Here is a 17,084-nt window from a genome sequence, read left to right as displayed (position 1 = left end):
CAGCACAAAAATCAGTTGCTTAGTGATCTTCAAGTAGAGGTTGGACCAATTCCTATGCTGTGAGCAGATGCTGCTAATTTTACAAGGGGCTCCCACAAAAAGCAATGAGTTGCTTAATTACTGCCACAGTAAAAGGCCCATTAATCAATGGAGCAGGTGAACAAATGCAAAAAAGCAACACCTCTTCCTTGGGACAGGGCAACTTCACTGAGCAAACAAGCTTCTCTTCCTGGGTGGTAGATTTGTACTCTGTTTGTGAAAGTTATAAAACATTCAATAGAGGAGTACAATGGTTAGCCTGAAAGACTGCAAGAGAGGTGCAAGGGTAGCTGTGAAAGTAATAAGAGACTATCCCCCAGACTTTCTGATTTTGCTGTTAAAACACCACCTGGTCCTTGGTGCCACCTAGTGTGGTCCAACAGCAGAGGGTCTGCACCTTTAACACGTTTCCTGAGTCTCCAGGAAAGGTTTCAGAGGAAGTTGAAAAAACGAGAGAGACCTGTTCTAGGTCTCTCATGCTCCAAAAGACAAACCTAGATGGGTTAGGCCCAACTAAAAGGGTATGTTTTCCAAAACAGACAGCTTCTGGAAGAGCAGACTTTCATTTATAAGTAGCATCAATCAATAGCACGCATTTTTTTTCCAGCAGCCTCTGCATTACAGTTGAGATTAAGGAGAGAAATAGGTCAGTTGTTGTATGAGATTTTAAAATTGCTCCAATTAGCCCTTCACAACCAGTGCTTGGCACTTTTGTCAACCAAACTACAAGTGCTCTTCTGTTCAGGCACATGGGTCCAGAGCACAGATGGCTAACAGATTGTCCTCACACCCGCAGAATATCCACAATGCCCACAGAAGGACCATCAGTCCTCGAGATAACAATACCAACAGCAACTTTAGAAGTCACAGTATTTTTCTTGTGGCAAGTTCAGGCGTTTTTCCTCCTGGTCTGGCTCTCAATTGCTCTGGCCAGTCCTTACTTTCCAGATAATACCTGCTCAGGGTGACACTACTGTTTAATTATCAGCTCCATCTTCCATAATAGCCTATGTCTTAATTTCACCTCCTCCAGAAATTACTGAAGGCTGAGAAAGAGAAATTAAAAATTAATGAGTTTCAGTCCATGAGTAAAGAGGAAAGACAGATGGCCAATGGGCTGCGAGTCATATATGCATGCACCCACCCTGCTTCTGAGTCCTCAGAAGTCCAACCTTTCAGCGTACTGTGGCCAGGAAGATCAGAGAGGTTTCATCAGAGAACAACATGGGGGAAAAGAGAGAGATGGAGGAATCCCTTCCTTCCTTCCTTTTGCTAATTAATATCCATTTCAAAATTACTCCAAAGCCGGAGCTTTGTCATTATCAAGCCCTTGTGACTTTGGAGAGAATTTCCAAACTTCTCTCCCCTACTCAAGATGCAGCTCTGCCGAGACATTGGAGGAAAAAGAAGGGCGTCGGTCTTGAAAAACCGCCCCCATCCCCAAAAGACCCAACCATCTTCACTACCAGAAACCCCTTCACACACTTGATGCATGTTGAAATTGGGGAAAAGCTGCTTCTGAGGAAAGGCTAAACTAAAGATCAATTCCTTTGTGTTTGGCTAGAAGTTACAGAAAAAAAAAAATCTTTTAAAGGTCTAACACGTTTAGAAAGAGAGGTGAGTTGTCTTGGGTCTTGTACCATCTGCGGCACTTCCAGCAACATGCAAGACTGAAGATTGGTAGCCATAGCTAGAAGCCCTGCAACACAGAAATTCACATTTTAGACCAGAAACGTGACCTACCTCAGCCAGTTCTCGTCTCCTATGGACACCCTTGCCAGATGTTTTGTGCCCCGTCCATGCACCAAGTGCCAGTGTCTGTTCTTGAGTCATAAGAAAGCAGGGCTGGAGGGGGCCTCAGGAGATTGTCTAGTCTAACCTTCATACTCAAGCCAGGATCATCCGTAACTAAGCCATCCCAACCAAGGAGTTTGCATAACCTGCTCTTAAAAAACTTCCAAGGACAGAGCTTCCATCACTTTTTTGGGTTGTGGAATCACAGTTTAACAATAACCACGTTAACAATGTCTGACAGTGTGGACTGTTACGCATTCAAGAACTGTTACGCATTGTCTTAGTGGGGATCCACTTCATCATTAAGCATGTCTTAGTTACAAATGGTCTGTATTATATTGGAAGGAAATACAATTCAGGATACTATATATATTATTTGAGACTACAAATAACCAGGCTCTTCTGATTCTAAGTTGCATTCAGGAAGGAAGTAAAGAATTACAGAAAGGTAAAAAAATTAACAGCTATCAGAAAAAGTACCGAGCATCCTTTAAGATGTTTAATTTTCAAATGGATCATTTTACAGTCTTGAGATATAGAAACCTGCCTGAAAGTTTTAGGAGGGAAGATCTGAAGACCTTGGAGAGCTGAGTCCACTGCTCGTCTCCCAGTCACCTTGGCTGTACTACTAATCTTTCACTCTCAATAACCAGCACTGAACTCTGCAGAGTGAGAGGGGGCCAGCTGCTGAGTCCCAGCTCAGCAATTCTGTACTAAGCCAATGACTGAGACAAAGAATACTACAGCAAACTGGCCTTGCGAACTTGCTTTCTACAACCATCTCTCTGGAAAGAGCAACTTGCAGGAGAGATGTGGCAAGAGCCCCAAGCAAGGCTCTGAAGCCAAAACTGTGAAAGAAGAGGAGCTTTATACCTCCATCTTCTTATTCTGCCTTGGCAGAATGCCTCTCCAGATTAATAGCCACCATGGTACCACACTGACCTTCCTTCTAGTGTTTAACCCAGAGCCAAGTTAAACACATGATCACAAATAATGTAGTAAAAAATCTTTTCTAATCCCCATAGCAATCTCATAGGGGAGCTGGTTTATGTTAACAGCTGTGGGTAAAAGAGCTGAGACCAGTACTAGTTTAACAGGAAGCAAAAAAGATGGTAAACTACAAACACCAAACAGCTCCTGCCCAAAAGGGACTCAGTGATTGCTTCCAAAGCACTTTTGTTTTGCAAGATGGAAATATTTTAACAGGCGAGTCTGTAACATGTTAACATTTTTCCTTACTTCCCTCCCCACTACCACCATACATAAGAAGCCTTGCAAAAAGGCCAGACCGACGAATGCTCTTTTTCCTTTCATCTAAAGCTCCAGTGGGGAAGCGCATTCAAGGAGCCAGAGGAATGCACCACATTTGACAGAATGTGCCAGAGAAGAGAGACTGCAGCTGGGAAGCAAACCCCACCATGAAGTATTGCACGGGAATGCTTAGGGAGATGAGGGCTGTTTCACCAAATGAACAAAATACAGTACAAGCACTAAAAACAAAGAAAGTCGGCCTCCAGTCTCTAGAGTCAGCACAAAATCCAACAAAGTGCAAAAACATGTCTTGTTTTACAGAACAGCTAGAAAACACAAATGAGGCCCTCCAGCCCCAAGACACCTGTCCTTTTTGCATCATCCTAATTTCTCCTTTCCGATTTTTCTAGTGGTCTAGGAGTCACCTTCCAGAAGCATATACACATGTCTTTATTGCAGCCTACAGTTACTATCCCCAGTAACTTTTTCCATGCTTATTATTCTTGTCAGGAAAGTAATCCTACTCCAGCCCCTTTATTCTCTTTTTTCCCCTAAAAATCAGAGAGACTGAGTCTTTTTGAGCTTCTCAATGTACCAGAGAAAAAAAATCTCTATTAACTATAAAAGTCTGTTTTATAATATCTGAGGTAACCAAAAAGATTTGTCTGGAGAGCACAGCACCAGGAGAACAACATCCATTAAGATTACTGTACTTTATAAAAGTCTGTTGTTCATTTTTAATACTAATGGGTTTTCAGGCATTGTGAAGTTGAAGGTGCCTGCCTGGCTCCATTTCAGGTTTACCAATGAGACTTAATCCATTCTACTTAAAAACAGTGGATGAAAGCAGTAGTTTAACCTACAAAAGGTGGCTGGGGGGGTGGGGAAGGGTGCATGGAAAGAGGAATGCAGCTGTAAAAGCAAAGCATTCTTCCAGCACGAAAATGGCTAGCTGAAGCATTCAAGATGAATCAATTGTTTGGAAATCTTAAAAAAAAAAGGGGGGGGGGGTAGGGTGGGGTGGGGGAAGAGCTCTTTTCAGCTGCATTAGGCCACCTACACAGCTTTCTTTTTTCCCCCCAATCAAGAATTAACCAAGCACTTTACATTTCTGCCTATTTTAAACTCTTTATGCTAAGAGAATGAGGCAGTACATTGTTGCCTATGAAAGTCCATGCCTCTGAACCAGTTAGTCTCTGAACCAGCAGGTGCCACCCTGCTGTGCTTTCTTTTGGCCAAGGATTATCTTTCCTACCCCAGTTCAGAAACATGCTGTAGTACTCAATAACAAATCACGAGTCAAGTACCTGCAGGCAGATGACTTTGTCTCCAGGCTGGGCAGAGCTGTCTGGGGAGTAATCTCCGTCTAGCACTGACTGTTGCCTTCCCCGTGTCTTGCCAACAGCCACTGGGTTAATGGCTTCTAGATGGGAGGGGTTAGGCAGCAAGGTGACATGCACAGGACGGTGCGATCCAAAGTCTAGATCAACAGAGGATGTCAGGTGGGAAAGGACATCTCCAATCGCAGGTGAATTCTCTGGGAACTCGCTCAACCCGCGCATCTTGCGAAACATAAGCTGCACAGAAACAAGCATAGTTATACAGTGCATCAGAAACAGGCTTGGTACTTAGGTTTCAGATCTGGAGAAGTTTTGATTCGCTCTGCAGGTATTTTGGGAGAACTGCTACAACCGTAGCCTTAGAGTCCTTTTGGTACATTTGGCAGAGCATTTTCATGGGGAGATCTGCAGAGCTAACATTAGGAAGAAACAGGCACTCACGCGGGCAATCAAGTTATCACTTTGTACTCAAGGGCTGGCAAGGAGACAGACACACATTTAATTATTTTCTTAGTAAACAGAAAGTTGCTGCCAGTGAAAGCACCCATCCCTTACCTCTGGTGGAAACTGAAGCAGGCCAGCGAGGAGATTAAGCCTTCCGCGATGGGGCATGCCAAGAACTACGTCCATCACCCCACTATATGCACACATCTTGAACAACTCATGGAAAAAGCCCATCATACTCTCTGCTCCTTCACCCCCATATCGCTTCACCGTGGCAAACTTGGTGGCCAAGAAGTGGTCAAATTCCTGTTAGAAGGAAAAGCCAATTACTAGATCGCAATATTGTTTTAAACGCTTCCTAACAAATAAAAGCCACAGCAACACAGTTTCATGCAGAAGAGACAAACTAAGCACACCCCAGCTCACCTCAACACCTTCCGCACAATGCTGCAGTGTACTCGAGGCCCACGCATACCAGATATGTGCAACAGAAAGCCAGTCCCAATTTGCTGCCTATTGTTTGCATCTGGGTGGTCACATTTTGGCCTGTGGAGGTGGGTCATCCAACCCACAGGGCTTTTCTCTGGTTGGATGACTTACCTCTAGACCCAACCCACAGGGTTTCTTACCCCAGAGCCACTGTGCCAGCTCAGCCAGCCCCTCTTATCCACTGTCAAATTTCTGGTTTTCAACTGTCAGCAGTGGGGTGGTGAGCAGCTGTGGCATTAACCCCCACACTAACACAGCAGCTCTGGCAGCTGCAATGAGGAGCTCTGAGGGCCAGATCAGGCCAGCAACATATTGGAGTTTGATCCTCCTGGCTTAGACTATAACAAACATCAGTTACCTGAATATCAGGTAAGTGCATAAACTGCTTAAGTGTAAGCATCTGTCCATCTGCTGTGATGTAGCAGCAGTCCTTTTTACTCCATTAACTAGTGCCAGAAAGAGTGAAAGGGAAGCACCTGCTATTAGAAACCCTGACATTAACAGGAAGTATCAGTTTCATGGCTCCTATTACAAGCCTTGAAAATGAAGGAAGGGAGCAGCTCAGAAATTGGCTAGTTTCCCTCATTTTCAAGGCTTCTGATAGCCCCAAACCTGATTACAAGCCTTGAAAAATGAGGAAACTAGTCAGTTTGAACGCTGATAGTACCGCACACTCCTGTACTTAACTTACATTATGTTCAGATAAGTGCATACTGCAAGTCATGACAGAGCCCGTTTTTTTAGTCCCAAGCCTATACACCTAAACAAAACAAGCTGTACCGCCCCATGTAGGCCAAGACTGCAAACGAATCCAAGAGACCAACCAGGAACTAATCTCATAGTGCAAGACATTAGAATTTGAGAATCGCACATTGCCACCAAACTGCACAGGCACAAGGGGATGAGATGCTGTGACACAGAGGCTCAGAAACTTGCATCATCTCTATAGTGGTGTTAACAGATTTCAGAGAGAAGTTTAGAAGCCAAGTTCATTACCATTTGGAAAACCCCATAAAGGTTATTAGAACCCAAATGCTATTGAAGTGCAACATATTATTATATGGGTCCTAGGGTGATCAGACAGTACTGCTAAGGCAGTAGGGCAGAGTGGAAGAAATTAATTTATAATTAGTGCCCTCCAGCTGTTTTCGTATACAAGGAAATTTTGGGGGAACCTTTCAAATGCTAGCAGGTCCTGTAATGTTTACAGCTACAGAGATCGAAAATAGATTCAAAACTGTAACTGAGAAGAGTAGATTGAGCAACAACAGAGCCCCTGACTGTCAGCTGTCCACTTACAGTTACAACAGTGCTATTGCACGCAGAACAGTGTTTCCTGTAAGCTTTTATTTCTTCATCCTGGGTGGAATTCTGGTCCCAGTGAAGTCACTGTGGGCTTTCCCACTGTCTCACTGAGTTGGGCAAAGCCAGGGTTTCACCCAGGGTTAGCAACAAAACTCTAGGCAACAGCTACTAAAGGAATGAAGCTGTCAACTAGATCAGGGCTGTCCATTTGCTAGCCCCCAAAGGCCACATGCACCAGTAGGGCCTGCACCAGGCATGCCATGCAGATGCTCCCCCCACCCCTCTGCTGCACTGGGTGCCCCCTATACTGTTGTGCTGCATGGACACATGTGTGCAATCCTTACTTCCCCAAGTTGCAGCCCCGATCTCCCCATCGTCCTCATTAAGCATGGCCCTGGATCCACCCTCAGCTCTCTCCACTGCCTCATGCCTTGGGGCAAAAGCAGGAAACAGCAGCCAGAGAAAGGAGTGGGAAGCCTGGAAAGACTTGCTATTGCAGCCAGAATGATGGTGAGGGGAGGAGTAGCAGTTGAGTAAATGCCTGGGGGGGGCACATTAACCCCTCATGGGCTTCACGTGGCCCACAGGCTGACACTGGGACAGACATGAATTGAATTAAATTAAATAAACCAGGTAGCACTAATGACTTGCCAAGCAGAAGGGTGAGGTTTAACAATCCCTATCCAAACAGCTGGAGACAGGGACACCTTCATGTAACCTGCTCTTGTGCCCTTGATCCACGCTGAACAAAACAAAAGACAGTGCAACAAAACAAAACCACCCACAAAAATTTACAATATGAAAAATATTTGGCTGGTGTCCCGTAGTACAGCCAGCCCACACACTCAGTCAGGGAGCGTTTCACTGCCCTACACAGGGAACGAGGCAAGAATGACTTTGCCAAATGCTCTGCCAGCACTAGGTGTGTAGGCAGCTCCTCGGGACAACACTGCCAGAACCCTGATCTCACTCCCATTCGCCCCTCTAAACAAAGGCAGGTTTCCTTCCTTCCCAAACTGATCCCTATTGAAAGGGACTAGGACTAGAAGGTGACAAGGAGTCAGAGAATGACTGAAAACAGAAGCAGAAGCTGAGAAGGAAATACAGAGCAGTGCAACAGCATCACATACGTCTTAAGTTCCTTTGAGGGCAATGCCCAGTTGTTTCTGCAGCCTCCACGTCTAATACAAAAACATCGGGCCAGCAACTTTGGAGTATTTCCTCTTTTTTCAGAATATTCACAAGTTGCCCTACTGGCTTTCCTAGAATGTCAAATGTTTTGCAGAACGTCGCCTAAAAGCACTGCATGCTGGGTTTCTTTTTTAAAATATGCTGTGCTATGCCATTCCCTCTTCTGGTTGAAGAGACCCCTTTGGTTTGTCACTGCCCCGAAATATTTTCCCCTGCTAAAAAACACTTTCTGAAACACTCAACTCGTAGCTGCAGAGCCTTGCGGTTTCTTTGAGGAATCCCTGTTCTTGTGCCTTCTGCAATTGTCTCCAGTTAGAATTATTTCATTTCTGTGCTACAACCTTCAGACAAAACCCGTATCTTGGCAATCAGAAATAAATGCATGTAGATCATAACCTTTTTTGGACCAAAGGCTTCTTTTTCCCCTTTTGATCTGGTGTTTGGACAATGGACATTCTAGTCCATGGCTAGATCGCTATGTACCAATGCCATAAAGACATGCAGCGTACCTGGGACTCCAACATCAACTTGGACAAATGCTTTTTCTCTTCGGTTGTAAATGCTTCTTGTTTTAGCTCCTCAAACCTTTTAGCAAACCAGTGTCTCTCCTCTGGGCTTGGCAGCTGGCTCGTCTCTATAGAAATGTGCCCGCAGTATACGTGATCAAGGTAAGCCAGCACATCCTCTAGGGACACTTCTTCCTTCCCCATGTTCAGAAGTCCTGGTCAAAAAGAGATTGGAAGGCCCATAGGGATTAGCCACTCTAATGGCTAGCAGTCTAAGGACACTGCTAACTAGGAACTACAGTTTGAAAGCACAGTTTCACTTTCTGCCCCTCTGTTCTTCATTTGAAGCCCAAGGTCTCAAGAAACTTCAGAATTACCATTCCTAATACTTGGGACTTAGATGGTACTTTTCATTCTCCTTTGCAGTGTTTGAAATATTACTCCAAACTCTTCCAGGGCAGGGTCTGGGTTTTGGCATCTTGTGTTTGTACTGTACCGAGCATTGTGAAGCTCAGAGATGATCAAGGTCCTTTGACATTCATTTGTATTGTGCAATGCTAATTTCCCAGATGGACAGACAAGACATGCAGAAGTTCTGGGAGTTGCTCAAGACCATGTTAAGTTAGTGGACAGAGCTAGGAATAGAAGTCAGATCTCATGACTTCCACTCCAGTACCGCAGTCACTGCTGTAATACTGTACTATCATTAAGTAACCTGGGTAGCTATCTGAACAGTTACAGGGAATACTTACGTGATTTCAGGAAACATGATAACCTAAGTTTGCAGATGTCATAGACAGAATAAAAGAATGTAAATAGTGTAAAATCAGTCAAGAGAAATTATTTTTCATTTGGCATTACATCACTGAACAGCTACCTAACACATGGCTATGCCATTCAGGACAGAGCACGTAATCAGTCTGTTGTGGTGAGATTGCTATATTACCTCATGCTCATTTAGCAGCAGAGAAGAGAAAATTCAATGGTTTTATTTGACAGATTTCAAACATAACTCAAGTGAGCTGGGCACTGGAACCTGTCTACCCACACAATGCTGTGCCCCATGAAGATACCCGACCTAACTTGGGACACTGCATTATGCTGGGGAGACGTGCTCTGTGGTACAGACTTACCTGTGATGTTGAAAGGCCCTTGAAGAACTTCCAACAGCATTCGAATTTCAGGTACCATATCCAACACCGCTTGACCAGCAAACAAAGGGTTAATTTTGGCGGCTTTGTGGCCGTGCTCATGGTACGCCCCTACTAAACGGGCAAGACCGTGGTCAACTAAAGGTACAAAAGGGAAAAAAACAGAGAACGCTGTTAGCACGTACACTCTTCACTCATTCACCCTTGAGACGATGCTGCATCTTCCCCCACTGACATGCATCCAAAATGCCAAGATCACTTCCTGAGCTCAGCTCTTTAACCCATATCACTATTCTTCATTCACCCCCTCCACTTCTTCCCCATAGACACACACTTATGGCTTGTCTTCGCTTTCAAGGTGCTTCACAACCTGTCTTCACCCCATCTATCCTCTCCCATTGAATATGGAGAAGGTGACTCCCGCCTCCACCCGCCTCACTGTGCTCACCTCGCATGCCCAACTCAATAGATTTCCATGCTTTATCACATAGTACACCAAAGGGGGACTCCCATTAAATATCTGAAAAGCCACCTTGTTCCCTTATTTCAAATCTCTCCAGCTATGATGAGCACAAGAAACTCAACATGAGACCCCTGATGCGCAGTGACCCCTGCCCATCATGCTGAGCAGTACCACCTCACTGCTCCCAGCGGCTGCCTGCATCCCTCTGTCGTCCCCTGTAAACTTTCTGAGGCCGGGACCATACGGCTGCATGTTTCCTAACACCAGTCCCCACAGAAGCACCTTCTAGAGCAGGGGTAGGCAACCCCTGGCACGGGCACCAGAGTGTGGCATGCAAAGGCATTTTGCTTAGCACGTGCACCTCAGGGCAGAGAGTGGGGAAGGAGCCAGGGCTGCGCTGCCACAAGTGGACATAGTCATCTGCTTGCATTCTCCATCTGGGGACAGAGATATGCCTGTACCCTCTGGGCCATGTCTCTCCAGCCCTACGCAAATGTGACTGGCTGGGGGCTGTGAAGGGTAGACATAGATGAACCACCCAGGGTGAGGAGTTAATCACCTCACTTGCACAATCCCTCTCACTCCGCACGTGTTGCATGACTACATCACCCCAGCACTTAGCTCCGGGATCACCACCAAGGGGGACCCAAGCTGCAGCCAGCCCACGCGTCTCCAAGACGCTGCTTAGGGTTTTGCTTTGTTTTGAAGTCCCAAGCACCAGGGGCAGAGGAAACCTCAGGGGCCTGTGCTCTTCTGGCAGCAAATCATCACAGATTCACAGAAGTTTAGAGCTAGAAGGGACCTTGTGAGCTCATCCTGCTCTGGGCAGGAAAGACTGCTGGGGTCAAATAACCCCCGCCGGAGCAGCTGTGCTTGCAGTGGGGCCTGGCAACCCCGTCTGGTGCCCAGCGCATATCAGTCTGATGTCTGTCCCTGCCACCGGTCCAGCTGCAGCAGAGCCTCTCACAGCCCCCCGCCTTCTGCCCCGGGCACGCCAGCGTCCTACAAGTCCAAGCTGCAGGTGTTTTAGGCACTCTGCCCAAAAACGTTGCTGAGCTCAGCCACCTTATCCCTTCCCCGGGGCAACAGGTGCCAGGCACCCCGGCTCCGCGTGGAGGTCAGGGCTCAGCCCAGCTGGCCCCGGCCATCACCCACCAGCCACTCCGGGGCTTTGGACTTTGAACCCTGATGTCACCAGCCATGCTGCGCACCCAGACCCCCATCACCAAGGCAGCCGGGACGCACTGACCCCCCCACCCCGGCAGACACACAGACCCAGACCCCCCCCAGACAGACAGACAGGCAGACCCCCCCAGACAGACGGACCGGCCCCTGTCGCCCTATCTGGGCGGGCGGCGCGGGCGCTGTCGGGGCGGCGCGGGCGGTAGCCGTAGACGCCGCGCTCGGTGCGGTAGCAGCGCCCCGGGGCCCCCAGCGCCGCGCGCCACGGCCCGGCCCGACCCGCCGCCGCCAGGGCCATCGCGCTGCGCTCCGCTCCGCTCCGCTCCACGCCGCCAGAGGGCGGGGCCGGACAACGCCCCCAGCTCGGATTGGACCGCCCGCTCGGGGGCGGGGCCGAGCGGGGCGGCCCCGCCCCCTGCTGGGGGAGACGGCGGGCGGGCGGGCGGGCGAGGAGACGTGGGGTGTCGCCCCCTCCCTGCGCTGGGCCAAATAAACAGTGATTTGAGGACCAGGTTGCAAGGGTTTGGGCGTGAGGTGGGGCCTTGCTAGGCTCAGTCAACTGCTGGTTTATATGGAAACCACCTGAAATGTATCATCACCCCGACAGGCCAAGATGAGGAGAAAACGTACCTGGTTAGTCAGCTGTGGGAAACGTAGCCCAGAACTATAGGTTAGCCCTCAGGTGAGGTGAAGTAACAACAAAAGGTCTGTTTTGTAGCATCCGAGCTTTCCTCGGCTTTGGCTTCTTCCCCCTTGGTGCGCGCGCTGGGCGGGATGATGTCTTGAGGACCGTATCCTTTCTACTGGGCTGAATAGTGGTGCCGGGATGAAGTAAGCCAAGACAATCCAATTGTTGCATCTAAAACTGATGGTAATTTGGGGCCAGGAGGCGATGCTCCTGGGTTTCTGGCACATCGCACGTCCCCTTTATATTTCTCCATCTGTAAAATTCGGATAATTTGTCCTCGATGCTGCCTTGCTTGTGTTCGCCCCTACTCTGATAGCGGTATAGCTGCTGAGAGATTTGTCCGCTGTATTTGCGGCGAGAACGCTAGGTGATTGATTATCTGTTGTCTCCCTCCGCTTTTTGAGCAGGTACTTTGCTGCTTTCTCTTCTTCCTATTAATTTCCAGGTGTTTTTGGTATCCACTTTAAGTGGAAATGGATTATTTAAACAACTCCTAGTCTCAGTGATGACTTCTAAAATGTACTTGAAATGTTTAAAAATGATAGATGCCAAATGATAGATGCCATTTTCTTAATTAAGAATGTTTCATCCAACATGAACAATTCTATTTTGACACGCGTCTGCACAGATGAATGGAAGTGGTCAGAGAATTCACAGTTAATGGCTATTTAGGTGCAAGCGATCATTGCTTTATTCCATTTATTATGCATAATCATAATAAATACCCAACCAGCAAGGTATATACTTGGTGCTTCAAAAAGGCAAATATCACCCATTTGAAAACAATTTTGAACTAGATGAGCCATGAACAAGAATTTGAACAGAAAAACTTGACCGATCGTTTAAAATGAAGAACTAGATGTCCAGTAGTTACAATCCAGAAAGAATGCTATGCTCATTAAAACATGCCTGACTTACAGGGAAAAGAAATAGAAAAACAAGGCAAAGTTTTCTCTCTGATTTTGTAAAATGCATTTTCTATTTTTATGAGATTACAAGTTTGTTTAATGAACTTTACATGTACTCAGGCCAGTTCCATACGACAAGGTTTTCCTGGCACAGAAATGTTGCACGAAACTAAAAGTTACATCTCCTAATTGATAAAACTAAGTCAGTAAAACCCTTGATACAGATGTAACTATGCCTACAAAAGAGTGCTTATCTTGGCTTGGCTTATTTTATGTACACAGGAAGAAGGTATAGATATGTTAGCAGAAAACCTCTGTGTCCTCAAGGTGGCTCTGCAGACAGAGCTATGCTGGCACAGCTGTAGAGGCGGAAGCTCTTTAAGTACAGAGAAGCCCTTAAAGTTTTGTAGGGCATTTGACTTGGTAACGCATGACATTTTTCTTTAAGAAACCAGAGCACTACAAAATCAATGTGGCGCATATTACATTGATTAAAAATGGCTAACTAGTTATTCTCAAAAATAAAATTAAATCATCAGGTGGGTGTATTCCTGATGAAGGCTTGCACAGATGAGATTTTGGCTAACTAATATTTTATCACTAACTGGGAAGGAAACATAAAATAATTACTAATAAAGTTGAAGTGAGTGGTAAAGAATGAAAAGGACAGGTCACCCTGGATCTGGATCTCTTGCCATGCTGGATGCAAGCAAACAATATTAACAGAGTCAAATGTCAGATCAGGCACCTAGGAACAGAGAGCTCAAGTCAGAAAAGTGGGAAGATCCTAGCTTTATCCTAAGAAGCAGTGGCTCTGAAAAGGACTTGGGTGTTACAATAGATAATCAGCTGAACAAGAACCCTTTGTAGTATGTTTTTGATAAAAAGGCTATGCATTTTGTGTGTACACGAGAATATAGAATAGGAGGGGAAGGTTACAGTAGCTCTGTATTTGGCAGTGGGGGTGTCTCTTGGTGGCGTCTCCTGAGACCAGATCTTGTGTTTACACTTCAAGAAGGGCATTGAAAAATTGGAGACTATTCAGAGGAGACCCACAAGGATGATTAGATGATTAAATATACTTTCTGGTGAGAAACTAAAAAAGAGCTTGATTTATGCAGTTTCTGAAAGGGAAAGTTATGACTTGATCACAATACATACAGCACCTGCATTGAAACAAAGGACTGCAAGGACTTTCTAGAGCAGAGACCAGTCCCTGTGTTTGCAGGCAACCATTTATCAAAAATGGACACTTCTGCCCTTCTTACACACCACAAGAACCCTATGAAATAAAAAGTAACAACAGACCCAAGTAAAGAGCAGGAGAGACAAAGGAACCACCCTGATACTGCATTGGCAGAAAATTAGTTGGGTAAAAAGATGCTCAGATGATCCTCTCAAAAGGTTCAAGGCCTGCGCCACAGACAAGGGCAGGAGAACCACAGTGGTCCTGGCCAATCTGACCTGGGAGAAAATTGCTGCCTGCCCCCAAATCTGGCAATATTTGACTCATGCATGATCCAGGCACATCAAATAGACACTTAAAGGCTTATAAATACTCCTAGTTTCTGGAGCACCAGATCACCCTAGCCAGATCCTCACCCTTTGCAGTGGCCCAGGTGCAGTGCTTCAGAGGAAGACAAATAAACTAGTAGAAGCTAGTAACGTGTTCATAGGGAAAAAAGTTCCTCTTGGCTCCCAGCCATCAACCAGCAGAAGCCTTAAGTCCAGGGGCAGGCAAGATATGGCCCACGGGCCAGATCTGGGAGCACAGAGCCTGCCCGGCCCAATGGCACATAGACTGGGAATTTATCTTGAGTTATTACAATCACCTCTATACACACGATGCAAACATGTGCAAGTCAGGACAAAAATATTTTTCAAAATAAAATTAAAATGTGTTATGGTAGATGTTTGAGTTTTAGTATATGGTGTGGGGTTTTTTCCAGTTCCAAGATAGCGAGTCCCACCTCCCAAAAGAAGTATTTCCAGAGCAAGAGAAGGGGCTTCTGGTAGCAAATGTCCAGGGTTAGAGGTGGGACCTCCAGTCCCAAGATAGCGATCAACGGGCAGGGCAGCCCTCGATACTCACCAAAAGTCATTAAGTGGCCCTCAGCTAAAATAATTGTGCACCCTGCTCAAATAATTCCTGACACATTCTACCCAGTTTCCTTTCACCACTTTCATGGGGATACTAAAAACTCAAATCCTCATGCAACAAGCTAAGATTATTACATCAAGGATACCCCTGTCACATCATATTATGAAAGGATCATCCATAAATGGATGGAGCTGCATTTTGAAGCAGTTCAGATTCTTTGCCTTGACTATTTTTTTTGGAAGGTCATTCCAAAACTTCAGTCCTCTTTTGGTTATAAGCCTTCACCAAATTCCCGGTCTAAATTTGTCTGTGACCACTTTTTATAGTGTATGCCAATATTGCTCTTCAACCTGAATAGAATTCTGCCTCCCTAATATTCAGCCCATTCATGTTTTTGTAAAGAGGAATCATACCCTCTTTCAGGCTTTGTTCTTTAAGCCAGTGATTCTCAACCTTTTTTGTACCAGGACCCATTTGTAAACATCGATGGCCAGCTCTGACCCAGTGCCCCTCATTCTTGACCTGCTGTCCCCTGCCCACAGCCCCCCCCCCGGTGTGTGGGGCATAGGGGACCCCAAGCAGCCCCCTGCAGGCTGGACCTCTGCCAACCTGCAAGGGAAGAGCCATGGTTTTCCCACGTTTTTCTCCTTTAAGGGAGAATCCGTTTTTAAAAAATTGTTTGCGACCCTTTCATATATTCTTGCGACCCACTTTTGGGTCATGACCCACAGGTTGAGGAATGCTGTTTTAAGCTAACCAAGCCAAGCTCTTTTAATCACTTCTGAAAGGCTATGTTCTCCATTCTTTTACCCATCCCAGTAATTCTTCTCTGTACCTGTTCCAATTCATGCTTTTGACCAGCACTGCACACAGTATTCTAAATAGGGATTAACTAATGCCTTGAGCAGTGGTGCTTAGGTTTTCCTGTCTCTCCTAAAAACAAATGTGCCTGATCCACCATGGATTTTTTTCATGGCTACATCACGCTAGTGGCTCATGATCGTTCAATACACGCAAGATATATACCGCCTTCAGTTTATGAATCCCCATTTTACAGAAGATGTGCTTAGTATTCATCCCTAAATGCATGGCTTGACTTTATACAATTAAATTTCACATTAAATTTCACACCGTTTTTAATGCTCTACTCCAGAACATTATCCAGTTCTTCCTGTATAATAATCCAATCCTTTCTCCGTATTGGCAATATGTCCCAACTGTGTGTCGTCCACAATTACAGAAGGACAGTTCTAGTCTCGTACCAAGGTCATGAACAAAAGTGTTAAACAGCATGGGTACGAACACGGATCCCTGAGGAATATGGGGAACAGAAATTTGATAAGAAATGTCTCTTCAACCAAACTGGCAAAGTAAAACAAAACTGAGTAGCAAGAAATTGAAATTACTTAAGGTATAAATATTTAATGATAAAGGCAATTAACCATGAGTACATCTTATCAAGGGTTATGGTGGATTCCCTACCACTGAAATTCTTAAATGAAGATTGTATGTTTTTCTAAAATATATCTTCCAGTTAAGGCTATATTATCAAAACATTACCTTCTGGCCTAAAAAGCCTATGAATTTCTGAATAAATTGCCTAAGAGACCAGTGGAAAGATTTCTGTTAGTTCCAAGCTTAAAATATTTGATTAATTCTGCCATGATCTCCTGAAATCCTCCAGGTTACTCATTGTTTTTTGGTTTTCTTGTTGTTCTAGGATCCAGATGAGAACTCTCTGGGTATCTATACATGTACTTTGGGGTTGGGGGCGGCCTCTTATAGCTGCTCTAATTAAAGCACCCACAGCCTCATGTTTATTTAGCATCCTCAGCTTCAACATGGCAACAGGGGCACTTTAACTAAAGCTCGTTCAAGGAGCTTCAATTAAAGTACCCCTGCTGCCATTCTGAAACACAGGGATGCTGAATACATGTGATGCAGAGGCTGCTGGAGTGTGCTAATTAGTATGCTCCAGCAGACTTGATTAATTGAGTCTGCTCTGACACATGCTAATCAGCAGACCTCCGTCATGTGTATAGGTGTCCCCTGTGCTCTGGGGAGGCCAATTTGCCTCTTGGTACTTTAGAGCCTATGTTTTTGCCAAGCCTCAGGATAGGTCTCTTTTTTGTATGGTTTTGTTTGAATATGCTTTATGAAACAGAGAGAGAGAGAAAAGGGGATTTTTGGCTGAAATTTCTACTCTATAGCTAAAAATAGAAGCTGGGTTTC

General features: G+C 45.6%; 2 protein-coding genes across 2 annotated transcripts in view; one reads left to right on the top strand and one right to left on the bottom strand.

Moving 5' to 3' along the window:
- DHTKD1 (dehydrogenase E1 and transketolase domain containing 1) overlaps nucleotides 1-11,468 on the bottom strand; it is a 28,488-nt gene extending 17,020 nt beyond the window's left edge. Inside the window, exons 1-5 of the mRNA XM_059725782.1 lie at nucleotides 11,300-11,468; nucleotides 9,493-9,648; nucleotides 8,363-8,574; nucleotides 4,980-5,174; nucleotides 4,392-4,661 (exon numbers count right to left, since the gene is read on the bottom strand). Of these exons, the coding sequence (XP_059581765.1) occupies nucleotides 4,392-4,661; nucleotides 4,980-5,174; nucleotides 8,363-8,574; nucleotides 9,493-9,648; nucleotides 11,300-11,453 (987 nt within the window). The 5' untranslated portion in view covers nucleotides 11,454-11,468. The remainder of the gene's footprint in view (nucleotides 1-4,391; nucleotides 4,662-4,979; nucleotides 5,175-8,362; nucleotides 8,575-9,492; nucleotides 9,649-11,299) is intronic.
- Nucleotides 11,469-11,682: 214 nt separating this feature from the next.
- Nucleotides 11,683-17,084, top strand: part of UPF2 (UPF2 regulator of nonsense mediated mRNA decay) — a 121,304-nt gene continuing 115,902 nt past the window's right edge. Inside the window, exon 1 of the mRNA XM_059725780.1 lies at nucleotides 11,683-11,837. The gene's annotated coding sequence lies outside the window, so the exon portion shown is untranslated. The remainder of the gene's footprint in view (nucleotides 11,838-17,084) is intronic.

Source organism: Alligator mississippiensis, chromosome 4, assembly GCF_030867095.1.
Source record: "Alligator mississippiensis isolate rAllMis1 chromosome 4, rAllMis1, whole genome shotgun sequence".
Lineage (NCBI taxonomy): Eukaryota > Metazoa > Chordata > Crocodylia > Alligatoridae > Alligator > Alligator mississippiensis.
Note: the sequence above shows the minus strand (reverse complement) of the source record. Positions and strands in the feature narration are given on the sequence as shown.